A 25,619-nucleotide genomic window follows, 5' to 3' on the forward strand; every position below is an offset into this window, starting at 1 on the left:
GTAAGACATTGCTACTCTAGTATTTTAGAAACTCATTGGTTCGTAGTGTCAAAACTTGCGCGCTCGAAATCTCAATTGTTTCAAGGGCGCTAGTTTTGACGCTACGTTGTAACGATCGTTCGTTATAACGTAGCGTCAATACTCGCGCGCTTGAAATCTCAATTTTTTCAAGCGCGCTAGTTTTGACTGTACGTTGTAACGATCATTCGTTATTTAATTTATTATAACGCGGTGGGTTAGTTTTAAATATAATATAACGTGTTTGTTAGATATTTAGAATAATAGAATAGTTATAACTAATTTATAAGGCATTATTTGGTTAATTTTACTATGTTGCAAATATAATGAACTTCCATTGATACTTTGCAGGCTTAGGACTGTCTTTAATTTTACCTCTGTATTTATAATACTATATTTGAACAAACATGATTAGTAAAATTATAGGCGTATATTTATATGTAGGTATATGATATATACAAGTGCGAATGGGACAGGCCTGGCAACGCTGAAAAATTATTACAGCCGTATTCACCCGATTCACAACGAAACGACACGACAACGATAGAACGAAAATCGCGAGCGATCGGCAGTGCGGGCGGCAGTGACCGCGCGATCGTTATAACGTAGCGTCATATATAGATTTATAGCGCGCGCTATTCGTTGTGAAGAACTAGCGCGCTATTTTTTTCAGCTATACGTTATACTAGCTATTTGACCGAGCTTTGCTCGGTATTTGATGAAAATGACATTTTCTAAAAATGATTCCTAGTTAGATCGATTTATCGCCCCCGAAACCCCCTATATGCTAAACACAATAAACGTATTACACTTGTACATAGGCTGTAGCTAGTAGAAAGAGAAACTAGAAGCTGCCTACTTATGGTAGCTACTTAACCTACCTACCTATTTTTTGACTATTTTCAAATATTCTCAATTTCTCACCTTACAATATAATGTAAAACCATGTAAAACGGAACGTTTTTGAACAAAGAAAACTTCTGATTGGTGGCTTATCACGTCATCGCTCTAATAATAGAACATGAGTTCACCCTTTTCTCGAAGGTTGATTTTAATGAAAAATGAACTTTAAATCTCACTAGCTTAACTTGGGCGTTTAGGACATTTTATTCATGTTCTCTTAAGTAAAATTCACAGAGAAGGGCATCCCCAATGTCTAAGTTAGGTACCTATGTGACGGGTACGTCGCGTCATGGTACAAATTACACAGATGAGTCATCATTGTTGTGTTCTTGTTCTTTGCAAGTTTCAAGTTTGCTTTGACGATATTTTTCTACTTGCCTTGCCTGAGTGACTGACTTTGTCATGTCATGTTTCATTAATGAACTGTCAAATAATTGTATCGTACAAACTGCGTCGTAGTGATATTGATAAGAATTTGTCTGTTTTGCATTGGATTACACAAAATACGTGTTTTTTGTTTTGAACTTTCTACAATAAGTTGTGATAATGAAGCTAGAAGTGAGTGACAGTCATTCTAATCACTCGGACTTTTCCTGTGATAGTCAATCGTCCCAAGGATCATCTACAAATGAATTTATGTCGTCAGTGCCTACTACACGATCACTTTTTGCTGTAAGTCTCAATATTGTTTACTATCCATAACCAGCTGAAAAGGTTTCATTTACTGTACTAAAATATCACTATCAATAATAACAGGAAATAGTGGGGATAAACATTAAAACAATATGGTCCCAGTGAATAGTGATAACAGTTTAATAGTTAATAGTTGTAGAGTATCTAGTAACCATATAATAAAAAACTCAAACTCGAACTTTTTTATTCAGAATAAATTTTTGCAAATATTCTCTGAACGTCTACATGATGCCTATGCCTTAATATATTACCATGAGCTCAAATTAACTGTAAAGATTCTTTGCACTAAGTGGCTTCCAGACTCCAGTGCAGTAATCTTTGCCATTAATCTTACTTATTTATTTTTATTATGTGATCATATCAAATTTTGTTTTAAACGTGAAATATAGGTACCTTAAATGTGTTTGACTCAATGTTTTGTTTCGGTGAGACCAGGTGTGCGCTTTATAAAACATACTGCATGTAGATATTTCCAATAACAAATAACAATATTGTTTCGAAATACCTACATTTAATTTACCTCATTGTTAACCTCTTTATTGTATCCAGTGTTTATCAACTAGTAGGATTATGGGAATTCATAATAAGTAATAACATTATGTCTTCTTTTCAACTTCTTAGTTACAAAAAAGTAACAAGTAACTTTAAATGTGGTGATCACCGATGTTTTCACTCAATTTGCAAAAAATAGTATATTAGTACCTATCTATTATATTTCTTAGGTTGACCACAACACAGACAGTAAATCCTTAGCCTATCAAAAACAAATTAAATGTTATATCTAAAATTAATACTTGGTTCTCATTTTCTTTTTAATTTGAATCTATGTAGACCTAGACCTACAATAATATTGAACAATATCACGTATTGCGTAATATAGCCCAGTCAAGTTAGACATTTGAGATTTCACAAATTCACACCAAGCCGAAAATCAGTAAAATTGTTTAGAACAAGACTAAAAATTAAATTTTAAAGTTCCCCATAATTACCTTGTGTGGAAAAAGAAAATACCCAAACGACGATAACAACTTTAACAACTTTTTGAATCGTTATATTAAAAAAACAGTGGCTCGTAGGGAAAATATTGCTACATTTTTTGTGGTCTATAATTTTATTACCGAAGTAAATTTTTTTCTTCTGGCATTTTTATGAAAAAACTTACCGTTTTGTTAAAAATAATGAAAAACAAATTTTTGGACCTTTGACCTTGTAAAAAAAATTCCATACAGGGGAGCTAAGAGGAACTTTCAAATATCATTTCGTCCCTTAGCTTACAACACCGCCTAAGTCATTTTTACCAACTTTACAGGAGACGAAAAAAAACTGTCTATTCTAAAAATTCTGTGGATTTTTTTGTCATTACTTAATAAATACTCTAGTAAGCGGGTAAGAAATAATTATTTATACTTATTTTATCGATTTACTTTATTTAAACTTTTATTTTATGACTTGAGCTGTGTTGACTGATACTTTATTAGATTTAGGCGGTGTTGTTTGCGGAAGTGTTAGGGATTAAGGTATTTAAAGAAGATTTGCAAAGAAAAGCTTTTATTAAATCAAGATCAAGATAATTAACATTGCTTCGGCACAAATGGGTCGGCTCGACCGGAGAAATACCACGGGCTCACAGAAAACCGGCGTGAAACAGCGCTTACGCTGTGTTTTGCCGACAAAGCTCCCCCCCGCCCTCCCCCCTCGATATTAATCCATCATCATCATCAATGTAACATCTGGGAATTACACTCCAACCTTAATGCCGTCCATCACCACCTTGAGTCGGCAAAGCCGGCTTTGCTCTTTTTAACCAAGACGCAGATATCATCTCTAAGTGACAAATCATACCTTTCCCACCCAGAGTATTATCTCGAGCACTCCTTTCTGCCCAAAGCTGGAGCGTGTATGTATATCAGAGATGATATTATCAGCTCTTGCCGCCTCAGCAATCTTGAAGTCAGGGACCTCTCAACGTTGTGACTCCGATTTGATTGCGACGCCCACCCTCGCGTCTATGCGTGCATCCCATAGTGGTGACCCCGAGACGGACCGACTCTTTGAACACCTCCAAGCTACTTCAGATTTAGTGCAGCAGCAGATCCCATCCGCAGAGATCATAATACTTGGCGACTTTAACGTAAAACTGATCATTCGGGGAGATCTGTCTGTGACTTTGCCCTTGCGAACGGCTTAACACAGCTGCGCCTACGTGAACCCCATATGTCAGAATACTTCCCTGTTGGACCTTCTGCTGACTTCAAATCCTGATCGGATTATAGGAGCCTTATTAGGAGTTCTCTGCCACTTACGACGGTATTGAGACAGCGTGCTGTCAAATACCGTCGTGTGTGGCACTACAAGTTATCCTATCCTATCGGTTATATATAAGTTATATTATCCTATCCTTGGGGGCACTTGTGCTTCTCGCCGGATGATCCCGACAACACTGCTATTTCCTAACTCTGTTGCCAATGTGGCGATGCAAGGGATAGGGGCCGTCCTCTGTAGTGCCGACTAGCGGCAGATTTCGTCCCTGGTTTGGTTCATCCTCCAAAAAAGCTTCTCGCTGGAAGCAGGAGTCTGTTCTCTGGCCAAAGCTATTGAAGGGAATTTATGCAAGCCAACCCTACCATCCCTACACGTAGGAAAAGGATTGTTGGCCCAAGACACAAAAGACAAAGACGACCCTAGATGACAGAAATCACCGACCATACCGCGATGCACGAGCATCATGTCGGATATAGCCCTCCGTTCCCATGATATCCAAAAGTCGAGTGGGCCTGACGGAATCTTGAAAAAGTCTGCTCCAGAGTTGGCTCCGCTCTTAACGCATCTTTTTCGGCTCTCCCATTCTTCTGGTATTGTCCCGGCTTCTTGGAAGACAGCCTTGGTGCACCCGATCCCCAAAAAAGGTATAACCTCCGTCTTCACGATGATAATAGAATCCATAGTGTATTTCAATTACTTATTGAGTTTCATAAAAGAAATAAAATACATTTTGAAACACCGCCTAAGAAAAGAAAAAATAGTCAGTAAACACCGCATAAGTAAGTGAAGATATTCTATTATCAATTATTTCTATATTATAATACGCGTAAATCAATAAACATTACTTTATTCTATAGCTTACCTCTTAATCTTCTATTAAAAGATCTTGCATACTCCTTTCAGCGATAAAATTCACATAAAAATTGAATAAACACGGAGCCAGGGTGACCATATTTAAATTACAGATCCTGCCAAACTTTTGTCAAAAAACTGCCAAATCCTGCCAAAGCCTGTAGTAAAAAATGCCCAAATACTGCCATCTTTATTTACTGTTGTTTTAAAGTGAGAAAAGTAAAAATACACATATAATATATTGCATTTTTATTAGATTAAACATTCGCATCGTCTTCTTCCATTTCTTCATCTTTATATACATAGATTTGTTCATGCGATTCAAATTTTATTTTGTAGGTTTGAAGGAAAATTTGCAATCACTATGCTCACCATTTATGCAACATAGATGCAACATGTTTGTTTATAAAATCGGCCAAGTGCGCGTCGGGCTCGCTCACGAAGGGTTCCGTACCGTTACAGAGAGAAATCAGAAAGTACTTAGGCAAAAATTGTGTTTTTTATGGGATCAAGTATTTATTTTATTAAAATTTTATTATTATCAATAATTAAATTACAAATATAATTTAGAATTTTGTGAAAATTTAAACCCCCTTACTAATAAACGCTGTATAAGCTTTGAATAGTTATACAGTGTTTTGTCTTCTTCAATCCAATTAAAAATGTCACTTGTGTGACAGGAACAAAACAGTAAACACTGTATAACTATTCATAGCTTATATTTATTAGTAAGGGTGTATGTGTTTAGCTGTTGCCATCATTGATTACGAGCAAAAAAATCACGTTTGTTGTATGGGAGCCCCCCTTGAATATTACTTTTATTTTGATTTTAGTATTTGTTGCTCCGGTTGCTTTATTTAGCGGCACCGGAAATACACAATCTGTGAAAATTTCAGAACTCTAGCTATAGCGGTTCTTGAGATACAGCCTGGAGACAGACAGACGGACAGACAGGCGGACAGACAGACATCGAAGTCTCATGAACAGGGTCCCGTTTTTACCCTTTGGGCACGGAACCCTAAAAACGGTTCCGAATTTTTGTATTGATTTGGGAGAACATTCTTTCGCTTGAAGCGTTGGTAAGCATAACAATCCCTGAAAGAAAGAAAGAAAGAAAATAAATTTATTTGGTAGTATTAATTTGAATTACTACCACCAGATTCTAATAAATCACTGACTTCTTTGATGCAAAAATAACATTTATTTTTCATACCCCAATCCTGCCAAAACCTGCCAAGTTTTTAAAACGTCAACCGATCATGCCACAGGCCAAAACAAAACGCCAAATCTGCCAAAATGGCAGGAACCTGCCATATATGGTCACCCTGCACGGAGCACGAAGTATTTTCGCGCGAAATGTATGACAGATTAACGACTTGTGCGGTGTTGCGAGGCCAACCGACTTGAGCGCTGTTAAGTATTTTTTGAATTACGGCTTCTAATTGGCTGAAATCTATATCATGTGTCCAATAGTTCGACGCGCAATGCGCAGCTCTATCGAATGGCATTAAAATGTAAAAATCGCCAATTTTCGACTTGAGCGGTGTTGTTAGCTAAGGGACGATTTGTAATCATAATATTCTAAATAATTTTACCTATTTCCATCTTGGTGCGAATTTATGCAACCTCAACAGCCTTATTAATAAACACAGACTAGAGCAAGAATAACTTTACTCCTAGGCTTAAGGTAAGAGTAATAAAATTCAGTATTAATAAACATGGAGTAAGGAAGGAGTAAACTAATCCGAATCTACTCTCGGAATAAAAGTTAGTCCTTCACACTACCTAGTTTAAGGAGAGATTAAGTGTAGAACAAAGGTGTATTTTGGCATTTGAAAAAAAACATTGGAACAAAAAATAACACGACCCAACATTTTATAGATACCAGATGTCTAACGTTCGTAAAAACTTACTTTTTCATCTTCATCCCAATTACTGGAACGAATACGTTTTGTTTGTTCGCTCATTGTATTTGATAATTTACAATAATAAATTAATATTACTTATTATATTTTATTTAAAATATGATAATATTTATTATTGTAAATTATCAAATAAATATAATAATATTTAATTGTAAATTATCAAATAAATATAATTATATTTATTATTATAAATTATCAAATACAATGAGCGTATTTTGATATCGTTGAATGAGCGAACAAAAAAAAGTTTATCCCAATTACTGGAACGAATACGTTGTTTGTTTGCTCATTGTAGTCGATAATTTATATATTATATTTTTTTTCAACACAGATTCGAAGTACAAAACTTCAAAGAAGTAACGTTGCAAACTTGCACAAAATAACAGTACTAACAAAACCAAAGAACAAAACAGTAAACACCCTAGCACCACATGCACGGCATGCACCACAGCAAAACCCGCACATATTTTGAATTTTGAAATAATAACAGGCAAAGTATGTTGACTGTCAGTGTCATAAATGTCATTTCTGACGTTAGTTTATTCCCTCAGTGACACTATTTACTTTTAAATTGGAAGAGTTGCCATAATGCACTCCTTAATCCCGATGTAAGGAATGTATTGTTACTCCAAGTTTACTCCACGTTTATAAATAAAAAAATATTACCAGAGCTAAGTCGGCCGTACTCCTGGATTAACAACTCCGAGTGTAAGGACGGATTATGCTGGATGTAGGCCATTTTTATTAATAAGACCGCAAATGTCTAACTTGACTGGGCTATGAGTTCAATAAAATTAAAGTGTGATATTGACAATAAAATTGCTCGTCTAGGCGGCCGGTAACATCTTGACATTCAATCATACAATATTCCATGTCACCTACATACCTACTTAAGGGACATTCTATAATATGTTGATGAATTTTAAAAATAAATTTGCTAATTGCTGCTAGGTAGTGTCCGACCGAAACTGATTTTTCAGCCGAAACCGAAACCGAAACCGAACTTTCGGCCTTACTCTCAGTTTCGGCCGAAACCGAAACCGAAACCGAAACTTGGTAAAACATTTAAAATTACGATTATTTACTGAAATTTATTGATTTTTGACATAAATAACAAATTTATAAACTAAAGAAAAAGTACCACATTGATTTTTTTACTTTTTGCGACATTTATTATAATAAAGTATATTATTAATCTAAGACTCGAATATGTTCCTTAGAAACTTTTTTTTGTACTAGGTAATGGTATATTCCGTTTTTATACGATTCCAAGTAGGTGCGATTTCACCAAAGAAATTGAACGCGCTTAGCGCACACTAAACCGGTTCTAAACGTATAAACACGTTTATAACACTCAATTGCATTTCACCAATATAAACTAAAGTCGTTCACAGCAAATCCGATTTTTATCTTCTGAACGCTCAATATTCGAGTTTTAACGTATAAAACACATTTAAGTCCTGTCAGTGTAATGTCATGACAGATCGAAAAAAATAGACAAAAAAATTGTTAAGACGGTTTTCACAGATGCGTTTGGTTAGCTTATTTATCGTTTCTTGCTATTTTGTTAATAAACCAACGTGACAAGGCTTCTTTCTTAAACTTAGATTGATTAATCGCGATTAAAAGACGGTTGTAAAATCTATTTGAAACAAAACGAGATTTACGTTGTCATATAAACGCGTTCATTGTTCAATGAAAACTTAGTTTAATAACACGAAGTTTTAAGTGTCATTGGTGAAATTCCCCTTAATGTATTACAACGAAGGATTACCCTAAGAAACAAGAGCAGAAGTTATTTCAATTCATTTTATTTAGTTGCAATTTCAGCTAAGAAATAGAACGCGCTTAGTGTACACTAAATCGGTTCTAAACTTATAAACACGTTTATAGCACCAACTTGCATTTCACCAACATAACGTTCACAAATCACAGCAAATCCGAGTTTTATTTTCCTGTCAGTAATCAGTATAGTGTCATGGTGAATCGAAAATCATAGCTGAGCCCTTCAGTCAATGGCTTGAGAAAGCTATTGCAAATGTGTGAAGCTTACGCTGACCAGCACGGTTTAAAGTACAATGACCAAAAGACTAAATTAATGGTTTTTAGAGGTAAAAATAAGAAACCTGTAAATGTCCCCCCCGTCTTTTTAAATAAGGTACAGTTGAATCGTGTTGATCAGTTTAAGTATCTTGGACATATTGTGACTGACACTTTGACTGATGATCAGGATATAGAGAGGGAAAGGAGGGCATTGTCAACTCGTGGGAACATGCTGGCTCATAGATTCGCTCGCTGTACATTGAATGTTAAGCTCACATTGTTTAAAGCATATTGTCAAAGCTTTTACACGAGTGGTCTATGGGTCAACTATACACAGAGAACCTATAATGCACTCAGAGTGCAATATAATAACATTTTCAGGGCGCTGGTGCGATTACCCCGGTACTGTAGTGCCTCAGGCATGTTTGCAGATGCTCACATTGATGATTTTTATGCTATCATGAGGAAGAAAACATGTTCTGTAGTACAAAGGTTAAGGGGTAGTTGCAACATCATCCTGGAAATGATAGCAGGGAGGCTGGACTCAGCAGTTTTGGGTCGTTTCACTGAGTTGCATGTGAGAGGTGCAACTGGGTGACTTGACTCACCTGAGTCGTCTCTGGTCTTTTTGTTTTCCTTTTTATTTAAAATCTTAACTAACATAGGATAAGTTTTATGCTACTCACTAACAAATATGGACTGTGATTGTCTGAAATAAATAAATTTTAAAATTAAAAATTTAATAGACGAAAAAAATGTCAAGATGACAGTTTTGATAGATGCGTTTGGGTAGTTTATGTATCGTTTCTTGCTTTTTTTGTTGATAAAATAACGTAACTAGACTCCAAAATGACAAAACAATGTAAAATCATTGCGTGATGTCAAAGATTGAAATTGAATTGATGAAAAAAAACTTAGATTTATTAATCATGATTTAGAGAAGATTATTAAGTCGATTTGAAACAAAACGAGATTTACATCCCCGTAGGAACGCGTTTAATGAGAACTCAGTTTTATAAAACGAAGTTGTGTGAATGGTGAACTCCTCCCTTAGACATTAACGACGTACTACTGAAAACACAATCAATTACAGTATATTATTGTTATGGGAAACATGGACACGACTTTGTCGTACTAAGCAAACTTGTAGTTGACGTCACATTTTTTTGCTCCAGAAGGCGTTTTGCCACTTAACCTGAAAAATATACTGAGGGCCGCAAGAGTAATGGGGACGGGGAAATGGGCTAGATAATATTCTAGCAGGGTAGGAACGGTCTAAGAGATTGCGTGCCCATAGTTAAAAATTAATTTGAAATATTTAAATAAAACGCGTGGTAAAAGGAAAAGAGTGAGTGATAACAATAAGCTTAGACAATTTAATGAAAATAAAACGAAGTGCTAATTTTTGTTTTGGGACTAATCTGGAAAACATAATCTCAAAACACGATTAAATAGATTATGGCGAACTGAACCTGAGCTTCGCTGGCAAGCAAGTACGAATTAATTGCGAATTTTATCGAACGATGCATGAGTTTCGGCGTGGCCGAAAGTTTCGGCTATATTTTGGCCGAAACCGAAACTAAGGCCGAAACTAGATTTTTTGGCCGAAACTGGCCGAAACCGAAACCGAAAGTTCGGTCGGTCACTACTGCTAGGACTAAAATATCTCTATGTTACTATGTAATTCTATCTCTATGTCACTATGTCCGTTAGGACAATTACATAGTTAAAAACAAAGATGCAAGGATGCGATGAACATGCGGCTGCGGGTCTGTAGACTGTAGAGCCAGTGCAAGTTTCAATAGTTTCTAATTAGGTAGAAATATTAAAGATATTTTTATTATTGAACAGCGAGCTGTCACTAGAACTATAAACACTGCTCCGTATAAAAAAAATCTTTAAAATTTAACTATTATTGACATTCAAATGAAAACAAGTGGAATCTACTGAATATACCATGCCAATTGATGTCAACTAATACTTACTACAACAACGAACACACAGAAGAATCAACAAGTGACTGTGAGTAAAACAGGCTATTTGTATCGAAAACACTTATTAAATGAAGGCTTAAATAATTCAAGATTACTTATATCAAGATTTGAAATCCTACGACATAGTGCACACCATAAGAAGATCAACTAACAAGTGTTTTCGAAACATCCATAGAAAATTCCGATCTCACTTTTACCGTCATAGCATCAAGCATTCCAAATTCCTTTGTTCACTGTGTCACTCAGTAGTTAGTACGTTAAACTTATTTAAAAAAATTCAAAAAAATTTCAAAATACATCCAATTAGCGTAATCACAACAAACACTATTGACTTGACAGTTGACACTCAAATGACACCTCTTTACTGACGTGAACTGTCAAAGGAAGACCATAGACTCATCGATTGTTGTTTTAATATTCCTGGAATAGAAGGACAAGACCTATGGACATGGATTCGGAAAATATTACATTTAGAAAAAACAAAACTCAATCGAAATCACTCGAAAACATGTCTATCATACAAAGTATAATTGATGACTCTATCCATAATACTTTCATCGACGACTGTAGCATGACATCCCTACCAAATGTTAGCATCAATGAAGAAATTGACGAATTAAAGGAAGAAATCAAAGATCTTAAGGTTCAACTACTGTCTGCCCATTCTGAAATTGATTTGCTTTTAACTGAAAACTCCAGCTTACGTAAAGAATTGGATAAATATAAAAAAAATACAGAAATATTAAAAGCCATCACTACCCCCCAAAAGAATACACCGAAGAAAAGAAATCTCAACATTACAAAACCAAAAACTACACAAATGTTACACTACCAAATGAACCCTACGAGTTCAAAATATTCACAGAGCGATAACTTAAAAACTGAAACCACGAATCAACAAAATGAACCCAGGATCAATACTTAAGAAAAAAATCATCAAAATTACAGTTCAGTAGATGAAACAATATATCCAGACGGTAGTTTAAACAACAAGACCATACTTACTAGCAAGCAACAAAAAAACCAACGCTATATATACATTTTAGGAGATGACAAATCAAAGGATTATCAATAAGCCTACAAAGAAAACGACGCAATCTACAAGACGACCCATATAAGATCTCGGCAATGATAAAAAATGGAGCTAGTTGCTCTCAAGTTCTTAGCTCATGTAACGACATTTCTAGCAAATTAAATAATGATGACCTTGTTATAATAGCATTAGGAGCTAATGACAAATATCCTTACTTATTGTTTTCCGAGTTAATAACATCACTACATAAATTTCAAAAATGTAAAGTCTTTATTCTTAACATTGCATACAATTTATACCTAAATGTTGATTTGCTAAACTACAATTTGAACCAGCTAATAAAAAATTCTAAAAATAGCAAATAATCAAATATCATAAAACTAAACACCACTCAAATTACCTAAGCGACATAATAAACAATGAAATAAATAACATAATATATTTAAATAATCATACAGATAAAAAAAATACTATACTAAAACAAAAGACAATCTATAATTATTTCCCCAAACTAAACAATAACTCACGTACCATAAACATACCAAAACAATTAGAATCAAACTTAACAAATAGTAAATCGTTTTTTTTCGAAAACAATAATTCCCAACAAAATAACAGACACTCCTCGTCCAAACTCTTCCTACCTATACATCCTACATCAAAATATAGCTGGACTAATAAATAAATCTGATCATTTAACTGTCCACATACAAGAATTACTACTTGATAGGCAAATTGAATTAAATGTCGTCTGCATCACAGAACATTTTATAGCTTCAGGTCAGGAAAACTTATTGCAATTACCTAACTACACTCTTGCCGCTTGGTACTCAAGAAAAGGTGCAAAACGGGGCGGCGCTTGCATCCTAGTAAGAAATGGACTAGATTTCAAAGAATTAAGCAATATCAAAAAGCACTCTGTAGAAGGTATAATTGAGTGTTGCGCAATTGAAATAAGCAGGCTTAAAACAATAATTCTATGTCTTTACCGTCCACCTAAACTGTGTAACTTAAATTCATTCTATGAAAAATTAGATGTTATTCTTAAAAAAGTATGCTCTTCGACTGACGCAAAAATAATTATGTGCGGAGATTTCAATATAGACACCTTGAAGGAAAATAGAATATCATCAGAATTTAAATGTTTACTTCTGAGATATAATCTCTCTCTAGCCATTAGTAAAGCTACGAGACTAAGCAGTAACACCTGTTTAGATAACTTTGCTCACAATCTTAAACAAAACCATCATAGTGAAGTTATCGATTTCGGATTATCTGACCACACAGCACAATTATTAAAAGTAAAGACATCCAATTATTCTCAAATCAAATCATGGAAGACGAACGTAAGGGATATATCATTAGAAAACTTAAACAAATTTAAGAAATATCTGGATAGCTTGTCCTTTTCTGATATCTATAATACTACTGACCCTAATGACGCATACGATAATTTTTTTGACATTTTCAAACTTCTATATGACCTGTGTTTCCCTTACAAATACGTGACCATCAAATCTGAAACTACTGACCCTAATGACGCATACGATAATTTTTTTGACATTTTCAAACTTCTATATGACCTGTGTTTCCCTTACAAATACGTGACCATCAAATCTGAAACAAAAATCAAATGGGTAACTCGAGGTATACGGGCATGTAGTAGGAAAAAACGACAACTATTATGGAATAAAAGACGAAACCCAACAAACAGTAATAAAGAAATGTTTAAAAATTACGCTAAAAGACTAAGAAAGATTATAGGACTCACTCAAAAAGCACAAAACAATCATCTTATTGCAAATTCCTCTAACAAATCTAAAACTACATGGCAAATAATTAACAATAAAAAAACTTCAAACACTCCAATTACACAAATACATTTTAACAATAATACTATAACTGATCCAACACAAATAGCTGAGGCCTTTAACAATTTTTTTATAAATCAGATTTCTGACATATCTAATCGCAAGTCGAGCGATGCAAACAAAATTCCCTTCAATCAAAACACAATGTTCATGCCCCCAGTTCTACCCATAGACGTTATGCACGCTATTAAAAACCTAAAAAACAAAAAAACTTGTGGCTACGATGATATTAGTACGAAAGTAGTTAAATTTGTCTCACAAAGCATTTCTAAGCCTATCGCTCACATAATTAACCAATGCACTACCTCAGGTATCTTCCCTCAAAAACTAAAAACCTCTATCGTAAAGCCTCTTTTTAAAAAACAAGATCGTACTGACATGACCTATTATAGACCTATTGCTTTGATACCTATCTTCTCAAAATTAATAGAAAAAGTGTTATATGAAGCCATCTACATATTTTTAAATAAATTTAATATACTCTGCAAAGAACAGAAAGGGTTTAGGAGGAACAAAAACATTAATATGGCAATATTTGATTTTTTGCTGCAAGTGATGCCAAGTATAGATAATAAAAAGCCTATATGTGCAATTTATACCGACATGTCCAAAGCATTTGACTGCGTTAATTTTAAAACTTTGTTGGATAAACTAAATGCATATGGCATCAGAGGAAATGTCCTTGACCTAATAAAATCTTATCTGCATGACCGTACTCAATACACAGTAATTACTAGAACGTGCCCAAAAACTAAAAAAGAATTTGTATATGTCTCTTCAATGAGAAAAATTATGTTCGGTGTTCCGCAAGGTAGTGTTCTCGGTCTTGTCTTTTTATTCGTGTTTTATCGATAAACTGAAAAATATGATTGTTCCTGACATGTATTGGCGAATAATAATATTATTTTTTGAGCAACTAATTGTTTTAACGACCAGTGTTTGCTATACCGAGCAAAGCTCGGTCATCCAGGGTACTTTTAATTATTAGACACAATCATACAATTACAAAATCGTTTGATTATGTGGCAGAAATGGCTTCACTTCTTTATATCAGTATTACCTTAAAAATATAAGCAAAAAACTTGAAGGTGTCAAGGGACACCCAGATAGAACTAAGTTCTAGTTTATTAATTTCTTATGCACAAAAATCCTGTGTCCTATATGCGTTTATTTGCTTATTTGCTTTTATATATACATATAAAATCGTCGCTACACCACACTGTTCAATGTGGGAGAGAGAGATTGAGAGAGACAGACTAATACACCAAAAAAAAGAATTAATATTAAATCAGACTGGTAGTTCCAGAGATTATATATATTATGCGAACACAAACATAACAAAACATACTTACTTGAAAGGCAAATTTGTTCAGACGCTAATATAGACCAACATACTATACGAAAACTGGGCAGTTCTGAAAATATTGTAACATAATCGAATAAGTCGAACTGATAACCTCCTTTTTTGAAGTCGGTTAAAAACTGTTATTGGGCGCCAGAAGATGAACGACGTCGATGTAGCGAACTTGGAACACGATAGCTTGACGAGCTGGAGGTACTTTAGTCTAAACAAGAAACAAGAAGAAAAGTTTTCAGAATCATGGAAATTAAGGATAAGAGAAAGTGAGGATGTTTGCGCTGCTAGGGCACTAACATAATATTAAAGCTCTCAATTAGCCACGACTAGACAGTGTTTCGAACCCATAAACTCACTACATGAACAGCGATTCCTGTGTATTACGGTCCAGCCTCCCTGTAGCTCTACCATGAGTTTAAAGCTATAGTATTTATCGATACTCTACACCGACTACGTAAATTTTTAGAATGCCGATTTTAGTTCCGCAAGTAACCGCTAGAGGCGCTGTAAAATTTGCCATACTAAAAATTTACGGTAGTCGGTATCGAGTATCGAAAAATACTATAGCTTTAAAAGGAACACCTTTGCTATTATTAATAGTTTGCCCAAATCAAGCTAAAGCAGTTTAAGATCCACAAAAAACTAATCATAAGAAGGCTTGGTGGAGTTCTAACTTCCAAGTATTACGATTTTCCTGCCAAAGCAAAGCGAGGCACAGCAAAAAGCTGCATTGTTAAAAATATTTGCATTAATATTTCGTGGGTAACAGCTGTTGTTGCTAACTCGTTGTTTAATAAAGAATCGTATGCTCTTTTACAGACTGATTTTATTTGAATATCATTTTCATATGTTACTACAGCTATATATTATTTAGGGTGGGTTGCACCAACTTACTTTAACTTTATCTGTAACTTTAACAATAACTTTAACTACAATGCAAAATGTCAAATCTTTGGTTAAAGTTAAAAATGGACGCCATCAAGACGCCATATTTAACCATAACCATAGCGCTGGACAAGGCTTTAAATGCACGTGGCGAAAAAAGGAACTAACGCTATCATCATATCAGAGACATGATACAGTATCATGTCTCTGCATCATACAAAAACGCCATTTTTGACAGTTCTCCTTTACCAGCAGCGCCCCCACCCACGTTCTTATAAAGCCTTGTCGGACCAGCAACGTCTTCTGTCAAATTCTGTGGTGAAAGTTAAGGTTAAAGTTAAATTAGTCTTAACTATAACCATCACTTTGACCATAACTTTAACTTTAACCACGTCTCTGGTGCAACCCAACCTTAATATTGCGCACTTGCGCAGATCCAGGTTGAAGTTAATACCGGGTTAAATAGTTTGTTGTCTCTTACACACTTCATATATTTTACGAAAGAGGTAACGTTTAAGCCGGGGTTAACTTTAATCCAGATCTGCGCAAGTAGGCCTAATAAGTATGCAGGATTATAATTTATGTATAATGAAGATATCAGGAAAACGCTAGGTGCGATGACCGCCAGTCCGACGTCATCTATTCGTGGAAAACCGCACACTTTGCACGCCACACTCGTCCTTAGACAAAGGGTAAACATGGTACTGTAACGACACTTGTAATTAGCTGCTAAAAGGCTGTAAAGCAAATAAAATGTAACATTTAATATTTGCGTTAAAACGTAATCATTCTTCCAACTTCTTATTTCCGGAAAATATAAGTGAAGCATCAAAATTATCTTGGAACTCTCAGCTGGGCTTTCGACGAACTTCAACGTAATTCGCTTCATCGTCAGTTTTAACATTTTTCTACTGAATCATAAAGAAAATTATGACAAAGAAATCAAAACAGAGTAGCTATGGCTACCGCCACTACCGCATGAAAACATAATCCACGGTTCTGGGAACTCAATGCCAAGTTGCCGCTTGCCATGGGTCGCGTGATCGTAAAGCTTTTGCCTTGACCTTTGCAATAGTTACCAATGTGGTTCGAACATTTTACGTGGGAGAGCCATGCTTCAGCACGAATGGGCCGGCTCGACCGGAGAAATACCACGTTCTCACAGAAAACCTGCGTGAAACAGCGCTTGCGCTTTTTCCCGCGAGTGAGTGAGTTTACCGGAGGCCCAATCCCTACCACATTCCCTTCCCTTCCCTACCATACCCTATTCCCTTCCCTTCTTTTCCCTACCCTCCTCTATTACCCTATTCCCTCTTAAAAGGCCGGCAACGCACTTGCAGCTCTTCTGATGCTGCGAGTGTCCATGGCCGACGGAAGTTGCTTTCCATCAGGTGACCCGTTTGCTCCTTTGCCCCCTTATTTCATTAAAAAAAAACCCGTTACCACTGAACTTCTATGCTATAAAGTCCTATTGTCCTTAGCAAACGGCCGGACTCAGACAAATCGGGGAGATTTTATATCGAGATTCAAAAGAGAAACTTCACTTTGATTTGATGAACAAAAAACACTAACTAATAACTAATATATTATGTATACTCAAAATCTTCATCAATTAATGTCAGGTCACCATTAAACCTCTCTAAGTACGGCCGTAATTTCCATAATGTTATGGAAGATCCAATGGTGTAGACTGTAGAGGACGGATTCCAAAAGAATTTTCGTGAACACATCACGATTCACGAGTCAGCGCGCGTGAGTTTCACGAAATAAAATTTCTGGAGGTTCTGCTAGTGAAGAACACCCAAAAAATTAAATTAAAAGGAAAGTACAAGCCAAATATTGTCATTAACATTATGTTATTATTTATTAAACAACCTATACGTGACGAATTTTAGATTTTTATCGCTCTTATCGAATACACTTTTATAGTGTAACCGTATTCTTGGTACGATTACGCGTGCATGACATCATATAAAAATGTTGATAACATTCCTGTTATCCAATGGATTAAGTTTGATATTCAACTAAATAAGTAACAAATAAGAAACTGCAATAATGCGAAAAATTGATTTATGGATTAACTTCTTTAACGTTTTAAACATTTCGTTTTTTTATTTATATCAATGCTCTGAGATGAGCACTCGGAAACTGTAGTAACCAGCCTACGCTCATGCCAATGATAAAGTATTTCTGATGATATAACTGCAAAAAAAAAAAAAACAGCATACTTGAGTCGATGAAAAAGTGGCGATTACGAAAGAAACAATTAGAAAAAATAAATAGTATTAAACATTTTGTTCCCTTAATCCGTAGAATCTCGTCTCTACGTGCTACCACACTCTTAAGTTTAGTATATTTTCGGAATCGAATCGGATCGGAATTAGGAGTCATAAATATATTTCTGTTCTTGAGTCCTCTAAATCTAAGTACCACTTTTTGTTGCTTTGTAAGTTAGGCAACATACTGTTAAGATTTCATCACGAAATTATAGATTTTTTTGACAAAAACTACATAAAATTTAAAACTAGAATAATAAGCACAATTTAAGTTTTAACACCTGCAGAAAAAATTCTTTATATTTGTACAGTGCTCACTTGTCTTTACCCGTTTAGGGTGATTCAGGGAAATTGAATTATAAAGGCAATTTTCGCGGAATTTTTGTTTTCCTGTTATCAATTTATATGTGTGTCGTTTGCCAATTTTTCGGCCAGTAAATAACGGTTCCATGTAAATATTTTCTTCGCGCACGTGTCACCCAGAAAGTATTCATTGAATCACCGAAAGTAAACTATCAGTAGCGAAATTATTTGGCTCAGCTGGCGAATTGTCGGAATACCTGGTCCTTACGACTTTTCGTCAGCAAGACGAAGTTTGCGCGTGCGCGGGACGGTTTCTAGTCGGCGTACAAAACCGGCCGCGACCGCGGCGCTGACTCAGTCTGATATTAAACATTCTAGCTACGAGAACGTATTTTATTCGTACTCTGCGATGAGTCATCGTGTTATCAGTCAGTAAATTGTCGCGCTACGTATAATATAATTTTGTTGTAGACACGTTGCTCCCTAGAGAATAGTTGTTTTGGACTTTTTTGTGAAAACTGCCTTCATGTCTCGGCTGGTACCGTACCACCTCAGCACCGGCGAGCAGGACGACGACAGTCTCATGTTCGCTACCATGTTCGACTACCAGACCGACGAATACAATAAGCCAACGGTGAGTGTTTTTTTCGAGTGCTATACCTCCTATAGACATTTTAAACGCTGCCACTTCCGTGACCTGAGTTGTAAACAACTTTCGAAACATATCACCAGTTAAAAGTGTGACGGCCAGTGCCAAAATGTTGCGAAATACGTAAAATTTTATCTTTACTATCAATTTTTAAATTAACAAAGTAAAAAGATCAAGTTAGATAAGTCGAGAAAGTTATACCTCTGGTTATGCAGGAAGCATGATAAATAAAAAAGTTACAAAGTTATTACAACTATACGTCTGTAGACGTAGAGTAAAATGTAGAGCCTACCCCTGGCGAGAAAACTAAACTAACTTTATTAAGCTGTACAATAATCATTATTTAATTTTTGATGAGCTTTCCTCAATCTATAATGTGACAAAATTATTTTATTTATCATTCTAGCGCGATGGCGTAATAAACATATTTTTCGATTATCAGTGATATTACAAGGTTCAGATAACAGATGGCGTTACGTACACTGTACAATTTATATAATACAAAGTTGTAATTTGCAATTCATTGCAATTTTAAAACCCCTGAATCGGATCTCGTTTTAAAAATATTTAAAAGTAAAGAAACTGACAACTAATTAAGTAATTAGTAATAATCTCTATTTAACAGGAAAACACAATTAGTTTTTATAATTTGTTTACTACTAAATCAGTTATTAACAAGGCGTAGTTGGTGAAAGTGAGTCCCAAAAATAGAGCGTGACGTTTCTCGGAACTAATAATTCGGTGTAAAAAGTTATCCAATAAAATGACGTCATGTCATACGTCACTCGACCATTTGCGGCGGCGGCGTCGCGAGCTCTTCCGAGAACTCCGCCAATTGGGCCTTTCAATTGGGAGTCTTTTAAATCTTTTTAGCATTTACCTCCTATAGTTTGCATTCTTACAATACATACTTAGCATTTTCCTTCTAAAGTTTGCATTCTTCAAAATTTCACCCCTTGTTGACTCTACATTGCTTAGCAACTTGTTTTCTTCTGTTACGGAAAATGTTAGGTAAATAATATGGGTAATCGCGTGACGTCAATGGTTAAACTATTATTGTCATGCCTATGTACCTACGTGTTTATTTTTTTTTATGTGCCATTTAGATGATTATTATTTATTTAGTTTACATTAAATTTAACTATAATTATATTTAATTTTTTCATGTGGCATTTAGACGATAATTTAGGTTACATTTAAATAAACTATAATTATATTATGTTGTTCTGTGCTGCAACTTTAAAATCATTTATGGACAGAGAGATATTTATATTCCACGACGTCATTATTGCATAGCTGGAAGGAACTTATGTTCATCCCTTAGAAACTCATGCTCCTGCCTACCTAGCATACGCCAACGAGATATCTTACTCTACATGTTTTCTCGATGTTTGATGGTTTGTCTCTTCATCTCCATTCACCCTAGCATGACAAACATTTTTTCTCGCGTAGATCTATCATCGAAATAACACATTTTTATAGAGTTTGGTCGAGATAATGTCGAGATTTTGACATTATTAGACGAGTAACTACTCGTCTCATAATGTCAAAATTTAATTATCTCGAGAGTGAGATATCTCGTTGGCTTATGCTAGGTAGGCTGGTTCCCTTTAGTTCTCGCCACGATCGCATTAATTATGTCACTGCTAATGTGACAAATGACAATACCCAATACCCATACAGTACGACATTAACTTATGAATGAAATAAGGAGTCACGTACCTAGTGAAATGCGAATGAGTCATTATTCAGTCAACTCATCACTGACTTCGTAGATCACTTCAGATTGTATAACACTTATAGGCTTAACTTGATAAACAATAAATCTCTACATGGAACAGGTCCTAATGGAATTAAAGGCTCAAAAAATTTCAGTCTAGGGTTGTATTAATTTTACAATCATGGTTTCGGATGGTGCAATAACTGCAGTACATTGCATCGATTGTTCTAGAACTGATCCTTTCAGATCTGATAAACGGCTCTATGGATTGCGCAAGAGCAGCCGGACTCGTTGGCGGTAGCAACGGTTAACCTTTGAGCGAAAACTCAGGTCCGGCTGACATGACCTACATCGCGCTTATGCAATTTCTCCTTCGCCGTTTTGCTTCCAAGAACGCACGTCCGTCTGGGATTCCCACCCGTTATTCGGTGAACGCAGATTTTACCCGTTCATTGCCGAATTTTACTTCTAAATTGGTTTTTAATTTTTATGCATTGACCGAAGGTAGAAGTTTGTTGTGAGTTGTGACTGGTGCGTGTTATTTCTAATTTTCTGTCGTCTTATCTTAGTGTTAAGCAAGTTGGATAAACATAATTTTCATCAGAGGCTTCACTTCCCTTTGTTATTTGTAACTATTATATTATGTTTAACCATAATAATATTAACTTACATAAGTAAGTATATTATGCTATAAGAGATACTTCTTCCGGGTTTAAAACCACTTAACCCTGATAAATTATGCTGAACACTAATTTGAATAGAAGCAGATGTTTTTTGTTGACCGACACCTATTAAACGTTCATTTTCAATAAAGACCGGATGGAGACAATTTGTCCTAATTGGTGCAGTCATTGTACGTCCCTATACGTGTACAACTAAATGTGTCTTATGTTACGCCTTGAGGAAATTCACAATTATATAATAATTTGGATTTCTGGTACTTAGTGTATGCTATAATATAAAATAATAGCCTATGACTTGCGATATTTGACCAAGCTGGGGTACTCCAACTCATCATCCCATTAAAAACTGTTCGTTGTCAATTGTAAACCGCAAAGTGACTTTCTACTATTAAGGCAATTCCATGATTACTAATGATTTATATTAACATACTTGTCGTTTTATTGTTCTGTTTTAATATCATCGTTTTTATGCCATAAAAGGAAAAACTTTAGCTTACTATAATATTCCGCGTAGGAAAATATAATATATTGCGTTAGCTGAATTGATGACAAAAGTTATACATTATGTAATCACATTTAAAATCATGATTGCTAACAGTTTACGTTTGAGTTATAAGTTATTAATAAAATATTGAGTTATTGACTCATCTTTGTCTCGTAATCGGAAGTAGAATTACAAAAATATCATCCACGTCTATAGACTTATCTCTACAAGAAACGTACAAAACACTAATTTTAAATCAGGGCGAGTGAAGCGAGCCCTAGTATATTCCACATCCTGAACATTATTTGGTACACTTTACGGAAAAATATCACGCCTATCTTTAACATAGTCATTTATATATGTAGATGAGCCGTCGCAAAGCTGGGCTTTCAGCTAGTTACCTAAATCAGCCTTTTTTTTCTTTTTTTTTAACAAACGCGATATTAGACTTTGTAGTTTGTAGAGTTAAGTGAAAATGGCATCATGATTGAGGTCATCTCGGTAGAAGATTCGAACGGAAGCATTGATAATTTAAAGTAATCATGTGCAACAGCTTAAGTAGTCTCATATACAGGTCGTAACAATAAAGGTCAAAATTGACTTCTTTATTACTCAAGTCGAAGATAACTTGACCGAGCCTTATCCACTTTGGTCCATTACACAAAGTGTTCTCCATTGTCCCCGAAGCAATTTCACTGCTGTTCATATAAACAAAGCACGAGCTTTACTGATAATATACGAGGGCTGCTATTTATGTATCCGGAATTAAAAAAAGAAACAAACATATATCATTTAATATGGTTTTATTGCTTTTCAAAATATTCGCCGCGATGATCGACACACTTTTGCATACGCTGGAACCAATTTTCATAGCACTTTTTCCATTCTGATTGAGGTATCTCCAAAACGTGCATTTTGAACGCATCAACAGCCTCTTCGCGGCTCGAAAAACGTTGACCACGTAATTTGTTCTTCGCGTATGGAAATAAAAAGAAATCGTTAGGTGCCAAATCAGGGCTGTACGGCGGATGACCAGTCAATTCGATCTTTTGACCCTCCAAAAACTGAGTTGTTTCAGCTGAGGTGTGACAGCTAGCATTGTCGTGATGTAATATGATTCTGCGTTGTCGGTTGTCCTTTCTTATTTCTTCAAAGACTTCTGGTAAACAAATGGTCGTATACCATTCAGAATTAACCGTTTTACGATTCTCTAATGGCACTGTAGCCACATGTCCATTAATTCCAAAAAAACAGGCGACCATTTGCTTCAAAGTACTTTTTGCACGAGTAACTTTTGTTGGTTTCGGCTCATCTTGGAACACCCACACCGTTGACTGTTGTTTAGTTTCGGGGTCATATGCATAGATCCAAGATTCCTCACCTGTGTAGATATTATAAACGGCTTTTGACGTACCACGGTTGTATTTTTTTATCATTTTTTTGCACCAATCGACACGAGCCCGTTTTTGATCGATTGTCAAGTTGTGCGGAATCCAACGCAAACATATTTTTTTTACAGCCAAATGTTCGTGTAATATCTTATGTATGCTCGTCATACTTATGCCTAAGGACGCCTCTATCTCGCGATATGTAACATGACGATCACGCATTATTAGTTCCCGCACAGCATCTATATTTTGTGGGACAACAGCTGTTTTTGGGCGACCTTCTTTATTTTCTTCCGTGAGCATAGACCGCCCACGATTAAACTCACTGTACCAGTGATAAACAGTGGTTTTTGATGGTGCTTCATCTCCAAAAGTTGCGGTGAGTTGAATAAAGCACTGTTGTTGATTTAGCCCACGCCGAAAATCGTAGTAAATCATTGCACGAAAATGTTCACGCGTTTAATCCATGGCAAATGAAGACATGCAATTTTCAAAATGACGCCACAATGGAAAAATAATTGACAGTCACATGAAACAAAATGTATTCTTCAACCAAAGAGTTCTATTTTCAAATGTTGTAATTACTTTTTAAATATTGTTCTTGTAAGTGGCCAGTTCCGGATACATAAATAGCAGCCCTCGTAGACAAAAGCATTTTGCCTTTCAAGTAAACTAGCTAATGGGTTTGCCAAATTGAATCACTTACCCGTAATGGACCGTCCATTGCTCGAGTGTTGCCTGCTTTGGGCAAATGAATAACTATTATTATTAAACAATAGGATCGGATGATGTGTGCTAACTGTTAAGGCCTTATTTGACCAATGATTTCATTTGGAATGTAAATTTCGATATTCTGATTTGGATAGAATGCTTTTTCGGATACAAATTCGTAACCACATTAATATCTCGATCGTGGCAATGGCAGACAATAGATTGTCAATTGTTATGTGACAGCCGGGTGCCGTTTGGGGATTGATAGGATAAAACCAAACCATCTGCTCTTAATTATTATAGGTCACCTGAAATAAGCACTCAACCTTTTTGGGTTTCTGATCTTCAAAGAAAAACAGAAACATAAACATAAAATTATTACAAAAACGTCTCTAGTGTTTATAGCTGGCGCTTACTTGTGAAATATACAGTGAGCTCTAAAGTTCTTTAAGGGATTATATTTTTTGTCCCCTCATTTGAGTGGTCTGTAAAAGGTTTTAGTGTTATACTTAACTCAAACATTGGACTAAATACAATGCCATTATTCTAATTCTCCGTTGTCTTAATAATGGGCTCATAATTTATGTGTCCGACTGTATTGTGTTTCGTCTTTCGTCGTCGCCTTTTTACGAACACAGGCGTTGTTGGTGCCAATAGAGGCACCATGTTTTTGCCGCTATTCACCACCCACGAAGATCGTTTAACATGCTGATGCTGACCCATTTCTCTTGATCTTGCTTGCTTAGCATTCAAGTTCAACCTATTACGCACCGTTAGTGAGATAAAGCATCCTACTAATATTATAAAGGCGAAAGTTTGTTTGGATGTATGGATGTATGGATGTGTGGATGTATGGATGTTTGTTACTCTTTCACGCAAAAACTACTGAACGGATTTCAATGAAACTTTACAATAATATAGCTTATACATCAGAATAACACATAGGCTACAATTTTAACTGACTTTCAAAATGGGGTAGGTGTTATGTTCGTTTTCTTATATTCAACGATTACTCCGCCGTTTGTTAACCGACTTTCAAAATTTTTCTTTTGGTATCTATATACCAAAAGAAAAATTTTGAAAAATGAATATAATACCAAATTGGGATGATACCCTATGGTATCATCCCAATTTGGTATTACGAGTATATTCACAAAAGTGGTGATCTGATGAAGGATCCATAAGTAATCGAGGGAACTCCTCAATACTTATAGGGAAACATGACGTGGTGACTTCGGTTTCGTGAGAAGTATTCTAAGCATAATATGCTACCAACAAGTAAGATTTTGCACCGAGATATACCTGGTATACCGTGGTTCGGAAGGTGCTGAGAGAACTCCTGATTCTTTATAGATACAAGTTTGGGAGTTTCGGCGTTGTTTTAAGAACAGAAAGCATATGCTACTATGCAAATTACATTCATCATCATCATCATCATCACTACCATATTATACCATTTCATAGTCTTTTAGATCGAGACTCGAGTTTGTCAAGCGATAATTTAAAAAAATCTATACCTACCTAATATTATAAACCTGAAGAGTATGTTTGCTTGAACGCGTCATCATT

At 35.4% G+C, this 25,619-nt stretch overlaps 1 protein-coding gene across 2 annotated transcripts in view; it reads left to right on the forward strand.

Moving 5' to 3' along the window:
• Positions 1–1,335: 1,335 nt before the first annotated feature.
• LOC121726594 (transcription factor kayak) overlaps positions 1,336–25,619 on the forward strand; it is a 51,763-nt gene continuing 27,479 nt past the window's right edge. Inside the window, exon 1 of one of the 2 annotated variants that reach the window (XM_042114018.1) lies at positions 1,336–1,593. In XM_042114018.1, the coding sequence (XP_041969952.1) occupies positions 1,468–1,593 (126 nt within the window). In that variant the 5' untranslated portion in view covers positions 1,336–1,467. Of the gene's footprint in view, positions 1,594–18,768; positions 19,050–25,619 lie in introns of those variants that run through there. The other variant, XM_042114019.1, reaches the window with a different exon arrangement.

Source organism: Aricia agestis, chromosome 4, assembly GCF_905147365.1.
Source record: "Aricia agestis chromosome 4, ilAriAges1.1, whole genome shotgun sequence".
NCBI lineage: Eukaryota > Metazoa > Arthropoda > Insecta > Lepidoptera > Lycaenidae > Aricia > Aricia agestis.